The sequence below is a fragment of the Pungitius pungitius genome, chromosome 10 (genome assembly GCF_949316345.1).
Source record: "Pungitius pungitius chromosome 10, fPunPun2.1, whole genome shotgun sequence".
NCBI lineage: Eukaryota > Metazoa > Chordata > Actinopteri > Perciformes > Gasterosteidae > Pungitius > Pungitius pungitius.
The window spans coordinates 2,694,434-2,713,525 of NC_084909.1; the positions used below are offsets into that span (position 1 = coordinate 2,694,434).

A 19,092-nucleotide genomic window follows, 5' to 3' on the forward strand; every position below is an offset into this window, starting at 1 on the left:
GGGCTCACCGCGTAGGGAAACCGGGCAGCGGGAGAGACTGGCCGAGACCCATCATCGCCAGACTACTGCGGTGGAAGGATCGAGAGGAAATCTTGCAGCGCGCTAAACGACTCAAAGGAACAAAAATCTTCATTAACGAGGACTACACCGAATTAATAAAAAGAAAACGTAAAGAACTGATGCCGGAGCTGAGAGCTGCACAAGAAAGGGGGGAGATCGCCTTCTTGAGATATGACAAACTCATTATACGTCCACGCAGCAGTACACCACATCCAGTATAAACACCGGGAAAAACGTATGGATTTTGGTATGTAAAAGCACATAATTTCACATCTCTAGTAATACATATAGTTCTCTAGGAAACACCGACTTGGACTTTTCAATAAGGAGAATTGCTGAAGCAAACTCCCAGGATTTTACATTCTCTCAATACGACTTACAGAACACTGAGATCGACATCGACCCTGAAAATAACTTTTTTTCTAGAGCTACCAATGACTGTCAATACTATACAGAGGATCTTTACAATAGTAAACTTAAGAACGTTAAGGCATTCACTGTAATCCACTTCATTAGTCGAAGCCTCTATGCAAACTTTGACCACATCAAAAGCTTCTTAAAACATTTTTCCACACCATTCAGTGTCATTCTAATAACAGAAACATGGATTAATAATGACAGAGAATTTGAGTTTTCTATTGATGGTTATGAATTTGTAAGTATGAACAGAAAGAACAAGCATGGTGGGGGCGTAGCTATGTTTATAGACTCCAACTATAGTTATAAAGTAATGGAGAATAAGACAATGGTGGTGGATGATACACTTGAACGCCTTACTGTAGAAATTACAAGGCAAAAAAAGAAAAATATTATTGTGAGTTCTATTTATAGAACACCTGGCTCTGATATAGATGTTTTTTCTAATTGGATGGAGGAGCACTTTTCAGGATTAAATCATAAAGTCATGTTTGTGGGGGGAGACCTCAACATCGATCTGTTTAACCCATATAAACATAAAAAGACGGACGAATTTATAAATACCTTATTCAGCATAGGTCTGTTTCCCCTAATAACCAAACCGAGTAGAATAACAACCCATAGTGCCACCTTGATTGATAACATTTTCTCAAATGAAATAGAGAGTGACACAGTGACATAAAAATGGATACGTAAAAGATGAAGAGGAAAACAAGTATTGGTTTAGAAGGTTAAAAACAGAGAAAACTGTTGATGCATTCAAAAAGGAGCTTTTAGCTCAAGACTGGAGTATTGTGTACAGAGAGAATGACACGAATATGGCTTATGATGAGTTTACGAGAGTATTTCAAAAGGTATACGAAAAAAACTGCCCAATGAAGAAATATTGTAAAAACAGAAAGTGTAAAGAAACACCATGGATGTCTAAAGGTTTACTAAATGCTTGCAAGAAAAAAAATAATCTTTACAAAAACTTTATAAATAACAAAACAAAAGAAGCTGAGGATAAATATAAGAAATATAAAAATAAACTGACAGGTATCATTAGAAAATGTAAACAGGATTATTATAATAAGTTGTTAGATACTAATAAGAATAATATTAAACGTTTATGGAACATCTTAAATAGTATAATTAGAAATAAACCAAGAACGATTAATTATCCAAAATATTTCAAAGATGAGGATAACACTTTAAATAATATGAATGAAGTAGTCGAAACATTTAATAAATTCTTTGTAGATGTTGGACCGAACCTTGCTGCAAAAATTGCAAACGTTGAAAACTATAATTGTGAACTGATAGAAACAAATCCTATGTCCTTGTTCCTCAGTCCTGTGGAGGAAAAGGAGATACTGGACATTGTTAAAGGGTGTAAAAATAAGACCTCAACAGATTACCATGACATGGACATGAAAACTTTAAAAACTGTTATTGAAAGTATCTCTAAGCCGTTAACTTACATCTGTAACTTATCGTTGCAAACTGGACAATTTCCGGATAGTATGAAAGTCGCAAAAGTATTTCCTCTGTTCAAAGCAGGAGATAAACATCTCTTTACAAACTATAGGCCTGTTTCCCTTTTACCACAATTCTCTAAAATCTTAGAAAAGGTTTTTAACTCTAGACTTGACAGCTTTATTGAAAGGTGTAATTTACTCTCGGACAATCAGTTTGGTTTTAGGAACAATCACTCAACCTCACACACGCTCTTTGATATAACTGAAGAAATAACTAATGCTGTAGATAACAAGAAATGTGCAATAGGGTTATTTATTGACCTGAGTAAAGCATTTGATACAATAGACTATGATATATTAATTAATAAACTAGAACATTATGGAATTAGGGGGGTAGCTCTACAGTGGGTTACCAGTTACTTAAAAAATAGAAAACAATGTGTGAAAATTGGTGGTTATCAGTCGAGTTGTCGACAAATTGTCTGTGGTTTACCTCAAGGTTCTATTCTGGGCCCAAAATTGTTTAATATGTACATTAACGATATTTGTAAAACGTCTGAAGTACTTAAATTTATCTTGTTTGCTGACGACACAAATATTTTTGCATCAGGAGACGACTTACAGCAGCTGTGTCGGATTGTTAACTGGGAACTCAAAAGTGTCAACAAGTGGTTCAAACAAAATAAATTATCTCTAAATCTGAGTAAAAGCAAAATCATGATATTTGGCAACTGTAATTCCAATGCTCAGGAAGCAATTCAGATAGAGGGTGCTGTTATCGAGCAAGTGCATAAAATCAAATTCCTTGGTGTGATTATTGATGACAGAATTACTTGGAAATCTCACTTTAAATATATATCTACGAAAATTTCCAGAAGCATTTCAGTAATAGCAAAAGCAAAGCACATCTTAAACATCAAAGCTCTACATACCTTATACTGTTCTCTGATTTTGCCCTACTTATATTATTGTACTGTGGTTTGGGGTAGTACTTATAAAAACACAGTTAAACCTGTAGTATTGTTGCAAAAAAGAGCTATCCGAGTAATTCATAAAGTTGGGTTTTTGGACCACACAAACTCATTATTTTTAAATTCAAAGATCATGAAGTTTTGTGACATTGTTGACTTCCAAACTGTACAGATGTTATTCAAAGCAAGGTATAAATTGTTACCAAACCAAATACAAAGAAGGTTCCAAGAACGTACTGGCTGTTATGAATTACGTGATGAATTAAACTTTAGGATTCAGAAACATAGCACAACTTTGAAAAATTTTAGTCCAACAGTTAATGGTGTACAATTGTGGAATAAACTGGAGATGGAGTTGAAACGATGTCCAAACATCAACCTGTTCAAAGTTAAATACAAACAAAAGACTTTTGAAATATACAGACAAGAAGAAATGTGTTGTCACTAGGGGGAGCATGAATGAATGCTTGAAATGTAGCTGTTTGAAATGCTCAGAAATGTTCTTTTTTATTTTTTACTTTTTGTTTGTTTGATTTTATTATTGTTACTTTATTTATTTTATTGTACTTGGGGGTGGGCTCTCATAAGCTTTTGCTTCAGTCCACTCCTTTTGAGCACCATGTGTACTGCTCAAATAAATAAAAAGTTGAAGTTGAAGTTATTAGGAAGGCCTGGTATTTTAAATAGTATTTTATATTTGATGTTTTAGTAATTGTAATAAATAAAATCATGGTTTTTAACGGAACTACGTCTCTGGCTTCATGCATAAATCAAACTTGTGTCCTTTCTGTATTTTGGTGACTCAACTATAGTCAAATTCTATTCACGTGGTGAAATTCCCCAGGTGGCGTTGCCGGTGTCTTCCTTGGGTTTGGGTGTTGAGCGGGCCAAAAAGGCGCTCCACACCAAAAGATTCCTACTCGCCACAATCGGTAATCTAATGCAGGAGGTTCTGGAGAGAGAAGGTCCGGGGCCGTATATCTGAAGTAAAAGTGCAGATTTTCGCGGGAATTGAAAATGGCAAATTACAAATTGCGTTTTCGATGTCATGCATATGCTTTCACAGGGGAGTCAAGGGGAAAGTGGGAGTTTCCCATAAAGAGATGGAAGGGGATGCATGAAGTCACCTAATTATGTCTTCTGCGGTATTTACAAAAAACGCCTGTAAAAGCGTGCCTCCATGTTGTGGTAAAAATTCTGTCTCTTAAAAGCAGGCGTAAACCAGAATGTGGGTCTCTTCACATGTGCCTCCTGGTAAAATGACAGCCATACATTAGTTGTTGGAAGAAATCAAAGATGACTCAGCATTCACATTCCATTGCAGCAGTTGTTAAACTGCTCGCTACATTACAATTATTGGCATAAGGATCATTTCAGGAGCAGCCACAGCATCAGCAGTGGGAAAATCAGTGTGCACTCAGCCGTATCACAGCACAAGTACTTAACACAAATGTACGCAGATGAGGCCCTAAATCTTAACGAGTAAACACTTTAGAAAGCATGTATTTTAGACACTGTTTGATTGTATTTTTTTAAACACTACACACATTTCATCATCTCCAGCGACTCTTCCTGCTGTCTTTGTGCACTTTCCTGTGCTCTCAACTCTCCAACATTTGACAGCTGTGTTTGAAGGGCCAACAACCTCCTGGCATGTAGCCAGGACGGTGGTCCTCTGCAGACTGTGTGCCACGCAGGGTAGATGTTGAGATGGAAGTAGCCCAACAGCAAGCTTAAAATGGTCCGTTTGCCAATAATCCCCCTTCTTTTTGACACATGAAGGAATTGCTCTGCAAAGTTCTTTTGTTTTTACTTCCAATGCAAAAAGATCTCTCCATCTTCAACCACCGTTTCCTAGGTAACACACACCGGAAGTAAACAAAGTTCTAATCACTGCGTTAAAATATTTTAGTGCATAAATCTAGGCCACAAAAATCGCATAGATTAACGCAATAATTTTGACAGCCCTAATATATATAAATATATATGATTTGCGTTGTACAGTGAAAACTACAGCCTCAATTGAATGAAATATACACCAAAAATAAGCATTGTATCATAACATTGTATTTAATAAATATATATGTGATTGAAATTTCCCATTTTGGTTTGAATATAGAAGGCAGATATCATTTTTATAAATTGTCTTAATAAATCCTGTCAGGAGAGACGAGTGAATATTTTCAGATTATACTTTTACCGAATCATTTATACGATTTACTAACATTGAGACATTTAATACTAATTAACAGATAAACCAAATAAGGTTACCTCTGTGGTTTTGCATATGTGGAAATGGGGCCCTCAATCTTCAAATTTGGCTGTATGTTATTTTGTAAACTTTAATATTTAACAACTGATCTGTGTCCACTTAAAAGTATGTTGTGCATTCATGATATGATTAATTTCTGTTTTTAGGATCCATAAAGGCATACATAATAGTTTCTGCTCAATTTATTAATAGTGGTTGTCATCTATGGAACTTAGAATGTGTTTTTTTTCAGTCACGTTAGATTTGGAGTGTAAGCTTGTATGAGAAAGAACGAATGTTAACACACCTCGCACTGTGCAGGCTAACCGAGCTGAGTTTAGATGCTGAGCAGAGTTTTTGTTACCTGTTACAAACGTTCAAAAATAACAAAACTAACTAGAGGGCGCTATAGAAAGATTTCTCTATACCCAAACGTGAGACCCAAAAATTATCACATTTTTTAACAGTCCAGATATCCATGCTAGTCTAGTAGTGAGAACCCTAATGATGTTTACCAACCATTGTTAAAATCTATGAACGGAGCCTTGAAAACACAACTGGCAGGTTTCTCTGTATAAATTGGAAAGTTATTAACATTACCTCTAAAGATCTTAAATTGCAGTCACAGAGTAAAAACCCAATCGAAGGCAAAAAAAAAAAAAAAAATTCTATAATAGTCAAACATCCTTCAGTTTTTATTACATTTTAGTCTCACACAGGTCAGGCAACAGATTTCCTGGAGTAACTTTTTAATAGGTTCACTGTCTAATTTAAGCAGGACAGAATGTAAAGAAATATATTCTGCATGATAAAGTATTTGTACAATTCTCTGGAAGGCTATCTGTTATTAAATTCTCATCACAATGACCAATTACATTTTCATGTCTCATTCCTCTCAGCATGCAGTGTCTCTACAGCAGTTTTCTCTCACATGAGCCAGGCTGCAGTATCTTGAGAGTTACAATGAGCTTCATAGATTTTCTAAACCAGGGGTAGAAAAAGGCATAGATCAGAGGGTTAAGACACGAGTTGAAATAAAACAAACATAATACGATTGTAGAAGATGAGGCATTGAGCAAGGTGTCCTGGCCTGAGAGTGAAACACAATAATATGGACAGAGGCACAATAGAAAGACAACAATAACGACACCAAGAGTCCTGGCTGCTTTCATTTCTGATTTTTTAGCAGTTATGGTCATTTGAAACTTTGAAAGAGGTAGAGCTGCAACATGAGACCTCATGGCACGAGCCTGAGTCACAGCCACCACAAAGACTCTCATATACAGAACTATGATGACAGTGACGGGTCCAATAAAAGTAAAAAAAAGATTTGCACGTCCAGCAATGTAGTTAATCACAATGACACACTCTCCAAAGCAGGAGTTATACCTCCCTGGTTCTTCAAAGTTATTTTTCAGCAGAAGCGTCTGAAGGAAAGCAGAACATGTCCAACACAGACACACACAGATCTTAACTCTTTTTTGTGTGACTTTGTTGGCATAATGCAGAGGCTCACAAATAGCCACATATCGGTCAACTGATATGAGCACCATGGTTCCTACTGAGGCAGAAGTAATTACAAAGTCCAGGAAAGTATAAAGGATACACATGAGGTCACCTAGAAACCAGCAGCCTTCTATAAGCACAATTTGAAAGAACACGATGAGGCCCACGAAGAAGTCTGAGACGGCCAGAGAGATGAGGAGGAGGTTGGTGGGTTTCTGGAGCTGCCTTAGGGTTAGAAAGAAAACAAACTCATCATATATACATATTGTTAGCAGAAATTGTCAAATCAAGAGATAAGACCAATTAAGACATAATGACTCCAATGACTTTTTCCATTCAAGTCTAATAACTATTTCTTTCTATTAGCTTAATAAATTGATAAAATATCACAATACCTGAAGTGGGAGATGGAGATGATGATCAGCAGGTTGAGAGTCACAGTGAGCAGAGAGATGGACGACAACAAAATATAAGTAAGCATAGATACAAAGTGAGGACGCATGGTCTTCCTGCAGGAGGAGTTGAGGAGATGAGGAAAGCAAAGTTCATCTTCATCAAGACTTTTCATTCTCTGAGAGAGGAGACACGATGCTGCTGTGCTCATCATGCCACTGATGAAGCCGTTTTCTTCCTCCACATCCCTTCTTCTCTGGAGACAACTCCTTCTTAGGAGGAAGGAACAAACTTTTTACTTACTGTTTCGTCTTCATTAGGCTTCTTCATTCATCCTACTTTCATCTCCTTATTTCCCTTACTTTACCAGTCTTTTCTGTTGGGTGGCGAAAGTTTGCGGTGTTTCTGATCTTAATACGGCGATCGCCACCGAGCTAATCACAGATAGCGCAAAATCTAACTGTTATTTTGATTACTCAGTGATACCCTTAGGTCAATGTAAACAGAGGGCTATTGCACGAAATGGTCCGTGAGGTAAAAGTTGCGGACCACTGATCTAAACAACTGCAATAGTAGAGTTCAAAACCAAACTGGTGACAGTGATGCATGTTAATAAAAATAAATCAGAACACATTCAGAAAACAACAAAATGCCTGTTAAATAATTTTGTTTTGGGATCAGAGCGGCATCTGATTTAACACATGAGGCTGCAGGATTAATCTTAGCCTGGTCTGGAGCAGGCTAGCTTCAAAGAATAAATCCCCATGGTTACTTGGCCGGGTTTAATTCATCTTGCTTTTGTGCAACCAAGTCCTGGATAAATCCCTTATCCGGGTTTTGTGCAATAGCCGCAGTTAGCCTTAAGAAGAAAAAGAAAACAAGTAAAGAATTTCAAAATGTGAAATTAATCAGTGTAATGACGCACGGCCACTGCATTGACTGGTTGGGATCGATTACCTCCAATTGATGGCAGCTCTACGTAAACGAGCACAAAGGCTTATGTGTGAATGTGATTGATGTAACAAATAAAGACAACGGTGAAACAGAAATCTCTGATTGAAGGCCTCATTTTTTGGCATTTGATAGAATATGAAAGATCTAGTTTTTCCTGCCAGGATGTTAAACGTGTACCTGAATGCATCAGGGCCGTTCTCCTCCTCGCGTGGAGGAGCTCATTTCGCCTCATGATGACGTTTCAACAGGTTCTGAGCACATGAGACACTGGTTTAGTGCTGCAGTGGGAAGTATGAACAGAAACCAGAGTCCGTCCATTATGAATTAAATACTTTACTTTCGCTGTCCACTTCTCTCTTTTTATAAACCGCTATTTGTTCCTCATTTGTCTCACCCGTCTCTTTCTCCGTCCCACTTGTATCTTTCTTGTCTTCCTACCGTCATTTTATGTGTAATTTGCCGCTACCTCTCTCGTGTCCGGATGGGACAGCTTCTGGGTCCGGATCCGGACCGTGGCCCTCCAGTTAGCAACTAAACTTTTGTGACTTGATTTCTTTTAAAACTTGACAAATGAACACTTGACATGATCTTAATTTAAATGATGTGGTCATCCATATCTCTGAAAACAATTTTAAGAAACAAAATATATTTGAATGAATTAAACAGCCGAAGTATGTGATAGCATAAAAAGGGATCATTTCGGTACACACATTCTTACATAGCCACAGAGGCCTAAACAAACTATTAACACTTGTTAAGACAGATGAAAGGTGCGTTGTATATGGATTTGTTTTGTGCTTACAGCCAACAGGGGCAAGTGGGTGGTGGGGTAGTCGTGCAATGGAACCGGCCAACGGGAGGAGGGTTGGGGGGCTCATAACCATGACTCGTCGATTGAAAACTCTACTCTACCGTCCTCCGGAGGTGTTACTGTGAGAAGAAAGATTTATAACTGATACAATCGTTGCATAATAGACCAACCATTCCCATCGGGCGACATTATCAGAAAACACCGCATAAACTTAAACCAGCTTCCACTTTGGGGAGCAGACTCGGTCAGCTCATTTAAGATAAAGCTTAAAACGTTCCTCTTTGATACCTCATAGTTAGGGCTGGCTTATGTTAGCCTGGACCAGCCCTTAGTCAAGCTGCTCTAGGCCTAGACTGCCGGGGAACTTCTTAGGAAACACCAAGCCCCTCTCTCACTCTCACTCTCTCCTTCTACAATCATCCATGTTTTATTAATGTACATCACTAATTCCACTTATTTCCGGGAGTTTTTTGTGCTTCCTCGCCTAGCAGGTCTCCGTGGATCATAGTTCCGTGCGGACCCTGGTTCTGACTCCTGGCATGGCTCTGCTGAGACCTGCTGCTGCCATTACTTTAAATATGGTTCATATTACTGTCATCACAAAAACCAACATCTTTCTGCTCTCCCTCCCCACAGAAGCCTCTGTCCACAACCACCATCGACCTGATGGTGGTTGTCCCTTCAGGGGTCCTGCCGTACACTTGTTCTGCTACTTGCAATTCCTTGTATCATCTTTGTTAGAGGAATTGGATGTTGTTACGATAACTGGCGGTCTAGGGATAACCGTAGCACTAAAATTGTCGATGTATCACGGGGGAGAGGGAGATGAAAGGAGACAATGCAGGCACTTTGTGAAAGAAAAGAAAACTGGGGTTTTATTGTTTTTCCACGGACCCAGTTGATTCCCAGATGCTCGGGCACTAGGCACTGTGCACTATGCACGGGGCAAACAACAAAAAAAAACAGAGGGGGATAAGCACCCCTACCTAAATACATTGGGGGAAAGAACGTAGGCGGCGCCAACTGAGAGAACCAAGTATAACCAAAACACCCCTACCTCGACCTACCCCTATCCAAAGAAAAAGGTCGAAAGAAAACAGAGTCTTCGCGCACTCGGCGCCTACACCTCCTATCTAATAACAGAAATACAGGGGGTGGCGCTCACCTCTAACCTAGTGTGTCTATACACAGGACAACTACGGGCAGGATGTATATCGCGATATACTAACCTACCGTTCTTCCCCCGGCGTGGCTTTGCAGCTGATGCCGCGGATGAAACAAAAACACTTATCCAAAAACACAGTCTGACATGCACAGCAATCGGTGTGCCGGAGAGCAGCCCACAACCGGCGGCCCTGGGTGTCAGCGATACTGAGAGGAAGAACCAGAGAATGAGCCCGCCGTTCCTCTTAAGCAGCGGCTCCGTCTCCTGATTGGCCCTCGTCCTCCGCCCCACTGACGGCCGATCCGCCAGTCACAGCGACCTAGAGGAGGGGCAATTCACAGGAAACCAATCAAGGTGTAATCAAACAATAAGCAACACCCCTGCAGTGCACGGGGAACGTAACAGATGTATACATCTTTTACAAATCCATTGCAGTCTGTCCATCCCGGGAGGGGGATTTCTCCTCTGACGTTCTCCCTGAGGTTTTTTCCCTTTTTGGGGAGTTTTTCCTTTGCCGATGTGAGGGTTTCGTGACAGAGGATGTTGCAAGTGTCCAGACTGTTAAGCCTTCTGAGGCAAATTTGTAATTTGCGATTTTGGGCTTTTCAAAATAAAATGAAGTGAATTGAACAAAATAAGTTGGTTCTTTTGGTCACAAAGACACTTTGTTGATTAAATATTTGGACCTGAAATTCCACAAAATGTAATATTGTAATTGTGAGAAAAACACTGAAGAGCTGACAGATCTGACGACATGAAATCAAAAGTTTTATTCAGTGACATTGAATACAGTGAGCGTGCATTCTCAGTTTTGAGTTACATGTTTTATCTCATAGCGTTTCCGGTTTAGTGTCAGTGCTTTGAATTTGGACCAAGAAATGTTCATCTGACACTGTGGGCCAAACTCTGAGGCATAAAAAGTCAAAAAGACCGACTGACAGATGTGGTGACGCTTGCAAAAGAGGGATGAGTGCACGTAATTAAGAGAGAATTACTATCTCCGCCAAGTACCAAATCGCTCGGCTTCTTAATTGCGAGAGGCAGCTCATTGGTTAAAGTAGAGTAGTGCAAAGGGCTGGAGAACTTCTTCATGGAACCCCACTCCTCAGTCAGGAGGAATTCAGCCCATGAGTCGTTCAATTCAAGTTCAAGCCGACACAAAGTGACCTGAAGGCCCCCCACATGCTAATGAGGGCAGGAAAAGCAAGTGGACTTTGATGTAGTAAAGTGTTTTGTCCAACTAGTTCATGTTGTCATCACTACAGATATCATTAACGAAAACTTTTTTACCCGAGGGTCACATTCAGAAAAATATACGAAGGACTAGGGCACTCACTAGATGTGAGGTAAACTGTCTCACTTCTAATGCACTAATATTGGAAAAATCAATCAAATGCAAGTACATTACGTTTGACAATTGAACATTTTGGATGAAAAAAAGCTTCCTTCATAGCTCCATTAGTAGATTTGTTTTATTTTTTCAAAAGGGATAGCAGGTCATTCTCTTAGTCTTTTTTTTCACAAAACACAAAAAAAGACTGTCAATGCAGGAATCATGTTTAAAAATCATGACATGCATGACACGCAAAAAATGTTTTTTCGCATTTTTCAAATGCTCGATCTGTGCTTGAACTTGAATTGAACCAGTACATAGTGAAGCATAGAAGCTGAAGGGTAACAAGGGGAAATGGATAGTGTTCTACAACCCAGCTGCACCAGGTTATTGTGGGTCTGCCAAGAGACATGAGGGAAAAAAAGCTCTTTTTCCAACTCTCTAATTTGGAATATAGACCAATGCAGCGTGTCTCTAAAGCACGTTGGTCCGACAGGAACCAGGCTTCAGTATCTGAAGTGTAGTAATGAAGTTAATTGATTTTCTGAACCAGGGGTAGATAATGGCATAGATCAGAGGGTTAGGACAGGAGTTAAAATAAAACAACCATATTACAATGCTTACAGATGAAGCTGTGTCTACATTATTTTGGGATGTAAGAATGAAACAATAATAAGGGCAATTGCATATCAGAAACACAACTACAACAACACCAAGATTCCTGGCTGCTTTCATTTCACACTTTTTAACAGTTACTTTCATTGTCACAGCAGCAATGTGAGACCGCATGGCACGAGCCTGATACACAGCCACCACAAATATTCTAATATATAGAATGATGATAAAAGTAATAGGAAAAATGAATGTAAAAATCAGATTAAAAAAAATAGCGACGTATTCAATGTCAAGAACACACTCTCCTATGCAGGAGTTATACCTGCCTGGATGTTGCAGGTTATTCTTCAGCAGCACACAGTTATATAAAGCAGCAAACATCCAACACAGACAAACACAGACTTGAACTAGATTTGGTTTGACTTTGGTGAAGTAATGCAGAGGATAACAAATAGCCACATATCGATCCACTGATATGAGCACCATGGTTCCTATTGAAGACCCGATAATAATAGATGATAGAATCAACCAAAGAGAACACATGAGATCACTGAGCAACCAGCAGCCGTCTATCATCATTATTTGAAAGATCATTAAGAGGCCCACGAAGAAATCTGAGACGGCCAGAGAGAGGAGAAGGAGGTTGGTGGGGGTCTGAAGCTTTCTGGAGGGAAACAAATAATGATATTAATATTTAAGTAATTCATTGTCAGTTAAAAATACAAAATACAAGAAAAAGGAATTAGCAAAGTAGTGATCAAGCAACACTTTCTTTATTTCACGAATAAATGAAATATGTCACTACTTGAAGTGGGAGATGGAGATGATGACCAGCAGGTTGAGAGCTACAGTGAGCAGAGAGATGGAGGACAACAACATATAAATCAACATTGTTTCAAAGTGAGGTCGAGTTGGCTTTCTGCAGGAGGTGTTGATGAGTTGTGGAAAGCAAAGTTCAGTTCCCACCAAGGTTTCCATCACTGAGAGGAGAAGCTGCAGAACAGCTGACTGGCCAAAGCTTCTTGTCTTATAACTGATTTGTCTCTTTACTTTGGGTCCACCCCTCCTACATCATTACCTCTACTGTTGGTTTTTTCTCCATGGAGATTCAAGAACAATAGTTTCCGTTCATGTTTAAGTGTATTTGCAGGGATTTTTATGTCTTTTGCTTTCTCTGTAATTATTTCTCTGTATTTTATTATTTTTTCGGGTTTAATGCTCTTATTGTTAAGCTCAGTAGGTTGCTGGCCAACGGCAGCAGTGGAGGTAATGCTGATGACCCAAGCAGGAAGTCCCCCCATAGGCCAGACCGTCCCATGTCAGAGAACTTTTGGTTCAGCCTTTGCGGTTGTTGGAGGACCAAGCCTAGGTCTACAAGTACCTACAAGCACATCTTGCACTGGCGGAGCTTAACTTTCTGAAGTTTAGCCTACTAAGTTAGCTTCAATCTTTACATTGTTAAAGTTTAGCTGTGTAATTTTAAAAGATGGAAGGGCTTGTCTCCCTGGATCATAGTTTCGTGCGGACCCCGGTTCTGACTCCTGGCTCATGGCTCTGCTGACACCTGCTGCTGCCATCATCATTACTTTAAATATGATTCATATTACTGTCATCACAAACCAACATCTTTCTGCTCTCCCTCCCCACAGAAGCCTCTGTGGATGGTGGTTCTATCTGATGGATGTTGTCCCTGCAGTGGTCCTGCCGTACACCTGTTCTGCTACTTGCAATTACTTGTATCATTTCAGTTAGAGAAATTGAATTTATTGTACATCTTTTACATTGTTGATTCTGTACACATGACATCCATTGCAGTCTGTCCATCCCGGGAGAGGGATCCCTCCTCTGACGTTCTCCCTAAGGTTTCTTCCCTTTTTTCCCCATTGAAGGGTTTTTTCATATTTTAGGGAGTTTTTCCTGTGCCGATGTGAGGGTTTCGGGACAGAGGATGTTGCATGTGTACAGACTGTAAAGCCCTCTGAGGCAAATTTGTAATTTGCGATTTTGGGCTATACAAAATAAAATGAATTGAATTAAATTGAATTGATGAAAAATTGTTTGTTCTGGTGACTGACTCCTGCTGGGCCACTGATCAGCCTTCACCAAGGGTAAGCTTGGGATATGACTTCGTCATCAAAAGTTTGGACACAGAAATGCTCTTTCTGATCAGACCCCCTGTTTTTATGCCAGCTGGCATGTCTATCTGCATGTTTATGGATGTTTGTTGCAGTTTGAAAAGTATCTGTTTACTTTCCAAAACTTTAGTTTCTTTTCGTTGTTATGGACGATGCACGCGCAGGACCAAGCCTAGGTCTACAAGCACCTACAAGCACATTTTGCAGTGGCGGAGCTTTCGGAACATTCTTGTTTGTAATTGTATTTGTTCAAATTTTATAGTGTTCTACTGAGGTGTGTTGGGTTCTGGAAGCCCCTCGAGGGAGATCATACTATGATGAATAAAAAGTCATCTGGCTCGAATTTTAAAAATCATGAACTATTTAATAACTAAACAAAGTGATAAGGAATACAATTTACAAAGTTTAAGATAACAAAGAGTAAACTGTTGTTTCCCTCCGACCATCCGAACCCTGTAAGGAAAACAATGTTAGCCACTTTGGTGAGCATTGGAACTTGGATGAAACAAGTGCATTGATTAAACAACCGCTGTTAACCGAATTCTCACGTCTTAACATAAAGCGCTTTATCCATCTTCAACCGCATATCCGGGGCCGGAGGCGGCCAGGATGCATCCTTACCAGATGCCCAAACAACCTCAACTGGCTCCTTTCAACACAAAGAAGTGACAGCTTTACTCCGAGCTCCTCATGAATGGCTGGGCTTTTCACTGTATCTCTAAGGGAGATGCCAGCCACTCTCCTGAAGAAACCCATTTCGGCTGCTTTTACTCATGACCTAGTTCTTTCGGTCATGACCCATGTTTCATGACCATAGGTGAGGGTAGGAATGAAGATTGACCAGTAGATCAAGAGATTTGCCTTCCGGGTCAGCTCTCTTTTTGTCACAGCGGAGCGGTAAAGCAAGTGCAATACCGAACCGAACCAGTAAGAGTTGGAGGCCATAGACAGAACATGCCATCAGGACCACATCTGCAAAAAGCAGCGATGAAATCCACAGCCTCCCAAACTGTATACCCTCCTCCCCCCCGACTATGCCTCGATATCCTGTCCATGAAAACCAAAAACAAGATTGGTGATGAGGCGCATCCCTGACCATCACTACATTGTATTTGTGGATGATGTTTCCTAGCAATAGCATGTTGTAAATAAGAATAACAGGTTAATAATGGAACTGTGAAACCCAATTTTATTTCAAGAAATAAAATGAAGACTGTATCAAGTCTGCAACCCTAATTTGAAAATATTTGTATTTAAAAAAAGGCTCATATCACTGATACAGATGGAAAGTATTTTATCAGTATGAGATACCTGGACTAATTTAACAGTTTTGCACCAGTTGCACATTGTTTTGAAAACAATACAGGCCCCCTCTTTAGATTGGAAATGGTCAGGACACAGAAAGACCACTAGTAATATATGTAAAAATTACTTTTCTTTGTTATAAAATGTAGAAACATTATAATATTTATATTTTAAAATAACAGTCCTCTAATGGGTTGCACGTCCACCAGGAAAAATCTGATTACCAGCTGTCACACAGCTTGTGTCCATTTAAAGTCTCTCTGGCTACGTTCAGTTCGGGGTGGACTGTAAAGGGCTCAGTGTGTCATCGTGACTGGTGGCCCCTCACTTTGAAGGACTTCCCTACTAACGTTAGTCCCGGCCTACGTGAACAGTTGGTCACGTACGCCAGAACAAAAGGAGTGGTTACGACTCGGTAGGATTTGCATGCAATCTCGTAGTACCGTTGGGTGTCGGTGTAGTACTGTTGGTTAATCAGTAACTCTTGTACTCCGAGATTTAATGTATCGACAATCCAACGAGTGTGGCTCTTGGTGACTGTTGCAGCTCAGTTAGTTTTGATTACCACCGTCTCATTGCCGCTGCCGTAATCTGCCCGTTGCAGCCCCTTTCGATTTGTCTGCCCCCGTTCCTCCAGTACTTGCTGTTCCTGTCAACCCTCTGTGTCTGACATTTCCGCCTTTTTTATACTCCTCTTTAACCCTCGATAGGTTGGTTAATAATTGTCCAGGTAATTAGTCCGGGTGAAAGCAATAGTGATCTGCTAGCCCAATTGGAAGTCTGTGTCGGGAACAGTAGTCCATGCAACTCACACTGTGCACACAGAGAAGATGCAATACACAGTGAACACACAAGACCACAGAAAACAATAAATCTCACACTAGTCACTGCAAACCAGAAACTCATCATTACATTCACCCATCCATTCCCAATAGGCTGACACAATCACCAAAGTAAAATGATCTATATGTGAAAACCTTCTCGGCAATTTAAGATTCAAAGATTTTCTAAGAGATTCTTCTAGTAATCGATACCAATTTGTTTCGCTGTTATTTGTAAATATAAATATCACATATTCACAACTATTGAAAAAAAATGAAGAGGCCTACAGTAAATCTAATTCATCAACTGTATTTTAAGCATTAAGTATTTTCTCTTGCGTTTTTTTCTATAGATGTTATTGTCATAATAATACACCATTGAAATGTTATTCACATTTAGTCACAGAGTTTAAAAGCTTGTTTTTTATTTACATTTTGCAGATACTTGCCTCATTAATATACATGTGCTTGCACTTTAAATAGGTTCATAGAAAGGCCGGGTAACACCAGAGGGGAGTGTGTAGTACAATACAGCTGTACAAAACAAAGAAAACTGCTCTTTTGCTAACTCTGGCAAAATTAATTGAGATGAAAAGGGAAATCTTGATTCATTTGCACCATAAATAAAACTCTGCATATTGATGTTCAGGCTAAAGGGTTCGATTTAGACCCATTCAAGCATGTCTCTAAAGCAGGTTTGTCCGACAGGAACCAGGCTTCAGTATCTCAAGTGTAACAATGACCTTAATTGATTTTCTGAACCAGGGATAGAGAATGGCATAGATCAGAGGGTTAAGACAGGAGTTAAAATGAACCAACCACATCACAATGGTTACAGATGAAGTTGTGTACAAGTTATCTTGAGATGTAAGGGTGACACAATAATATGGGCAAATGCATATCAGAAACACAACTACAACAACCCCAAGAGTCCTGGCTGCTTTCATTTCAGACTTTTTAGCTTTTACTTTTGTTGTCGCAACTGCAATGTGAGACCGCATGGCACGAGCCTGATACACAGCCACCCCAAATATTCTAATATATAGAATGACAATAACAGTAATGGGAACAATGAATGAAACAATTAGATCAAAAAGAATAGCGATGTAGTTAATTTCAAAGACACACTCTCCTATGCAGGAGTTATACCTGCCTGGATGTTGCAGATTATTCTTCAGCAGCAGACTGTAAAATAAAGCAGAAAACATCCAACACAGACAAACACAGACTTGAACTCGTTTTGGTTTGACTTTGGTGAAATAATGCAGAGGATAACAAATAGCCACATATCGATCCACTGATATGAGCACCATGGTTCCTACTGAGGACGATATGGTAATGGGTGATATTATTAACCAAAGAGAACACATGAGATCACCGAGCAACCAGCAGCCGTCTATTAACATTATTTGAAAGATCATAATGAGACCCACGAAAAAATCTGAGACAGCCAGAGAGAGGAGGAGGATGTTGGTGGGGGTCTGGAGCTGCCTGGAGGGTAACAAATATTAATGTTTGCATCAGTATTTATGTTATCAATCAGTCAGATAAACAAAACAAAAAAGAAAAAATGAATCTGCAAATTTTAAAAGATTGTGATTGAGCTACACTTGAGCACACACATAAATCTGCCAGTTTCACAAATAAATGAAATATGTCACTACTTGAAATGGGAGATGGAGATGATGACCAGCAGGTTGAGCGCTACAGTGAGCAGAGAGATGGAGGACAACAACATGTAAATCAACATTGCTTCTAAGTGAAGACGAATTGGCTTTCTGCAGGAGGTGTTGATGAGTTGTGGAAAGCAAAGTTCAGTTCCCACCAAGGTTTCCATCACTGAGAGGAGAAGCTGCAGAACAGCTTCAGCTGACTGGCCAAAGCTTCTTGTCTTACAACTGATTTGTCTCTTTACTTTGGGTCCACCCCTCCTACTTCATCACCTCTGATGTTGTTTCTTTCTCCATGGAGATTGAAGAACAATAGTTTCTGTTCTCATTTTCCTTTCCACTGGTCACAGTGGCTGCTGGTCCATAGGGCAATGGGGCATTGCAACACGATGTGGGACAATACAGTACATTCTACTAATAGCCAATATTTGTGTACTTGTTGTTAAAACGTGGATTATATACCCGGTAATTTTTGTAAATTAAGATATCTGCGCAAAAAACACGTCCTGCTTGTCTGCAGGCTGTGTCTCAAAATCACTAATAAAGTTAATGAGTGACATCATATTTCAGCGTCCTAAAATACATAAATATAAATATAATGTCTAAGTCATTATGGGGCGCCGTTTGTAAAATGTTGCACGTTCTAAAATCCTGCGCAGTTTTCGTACTTTTAGCGTTATCATATGAATAAAAAAAGCAGGACAATATTCACATGTCACTTTTTTAAACATTTAGAGACAAAATCATGTAAATACATGCAACAACTTTTCCAAGTACAATGTTTGGCAGTAACACAAAGTTGGTAAATAATAAATGTTAAATGTAAATGTTAAATGTTATATATAAATGTTAAATGTAAATGTAAATGCCAAATGTAAATGTTAAATCTAAATCTAAATGTTAAATGTTATATATAAATGTTAAATCTAAATCTAAATGTTAAATCTAAAAGTAAATTTTAAATGTAAATCTAAATGTTAAATCTAAATCTAAATGTTAAATCTAAATGTAAATCTACATGTTGACTTTAGGTTAGACATGACGACTGACAATTACAATATTTACGGTAATTCATGCAGCAAGCCAAGATGGCTGCCGTATGAATTAGCTCTTGCTATAGAGCAGGGGTACCGCGCACCGCGGCTGTTTCCCACCCCGTCGATCGGAACATCTGCTGCATTTTTTTTTTTTTATTCATATGATAACGCTAAATGTACGAAAACTG

The 19,092-nt window shown here is 39.2% G+C and overlaps 3 protein-coding genes across 3 annotated transcripts; all 3 read right to left on the reverse strand.

Moving 5' to 3' along the window:
* Positions 1 to 6,070: 6,070 nt before the first annotated feature.
* Positions 6,071 to 7,269, reverse strand: LOC119228839 (trace amine-associated receptor 13c-like). The gene is made up of 2 exons (XM_037488796.2): positions 7,061 to 7,269; positions 6,071 to 6,890 (listed from the first exon to the last, which is right to left on the reverse strand). Exons 1-2 carry the CDS (start codon positions 7,267 to 7,269, stop codon positions 6,071 to 6,073), a joined length of 1,029 nt encoding a protein of 342 aa, XP_037344693.2.
* A 4,526-nt stretch (positions 7,270 to 11,795) lies between these two features.
* Positions 11,796 to 12,914, reverse strand: LOC119229006 (trace amine-associated receptor 13c-like). Its single transcript, XM_037489080.2, has 2 exons — positions 12,742 to 12,914; positions 11,796 to 12,600 (listed from the first exon to the last, which is right to left on the reverse strand). The coding sequence occupies exons 1-2, from the start codon at positions 12,912 to 12,914 to the stop codon at positions 11,796 to 11,798; spliced, it is 978 nt and encodes a 325-aa protein (XP_037344977.2).
* A 3,969-nt stretch (positions 12,915 to 16,883) lies between these two features.
* On the reverse strand, positions 16,884 to 18,034 carry LOC119229103 (trace amine-associated receptor 13c-like). The gene is made up of 2 exons (XM_037489238.2): positions 17,862 to 18,034; positions 16,884 to 17,688 (listed from the first exon to the last, which is right to left on the reverse strand). Exons 1-2 carry the CDS (start codon positions 18,032 to 18,034, stop codon positions 16,884 to 16,886), a joined length of 978 nt encoding a protein of 325 aa, XP_037345135.2.
* Positions 18,035 to 19,092: the final 1,058 nt, after the last annotated feature.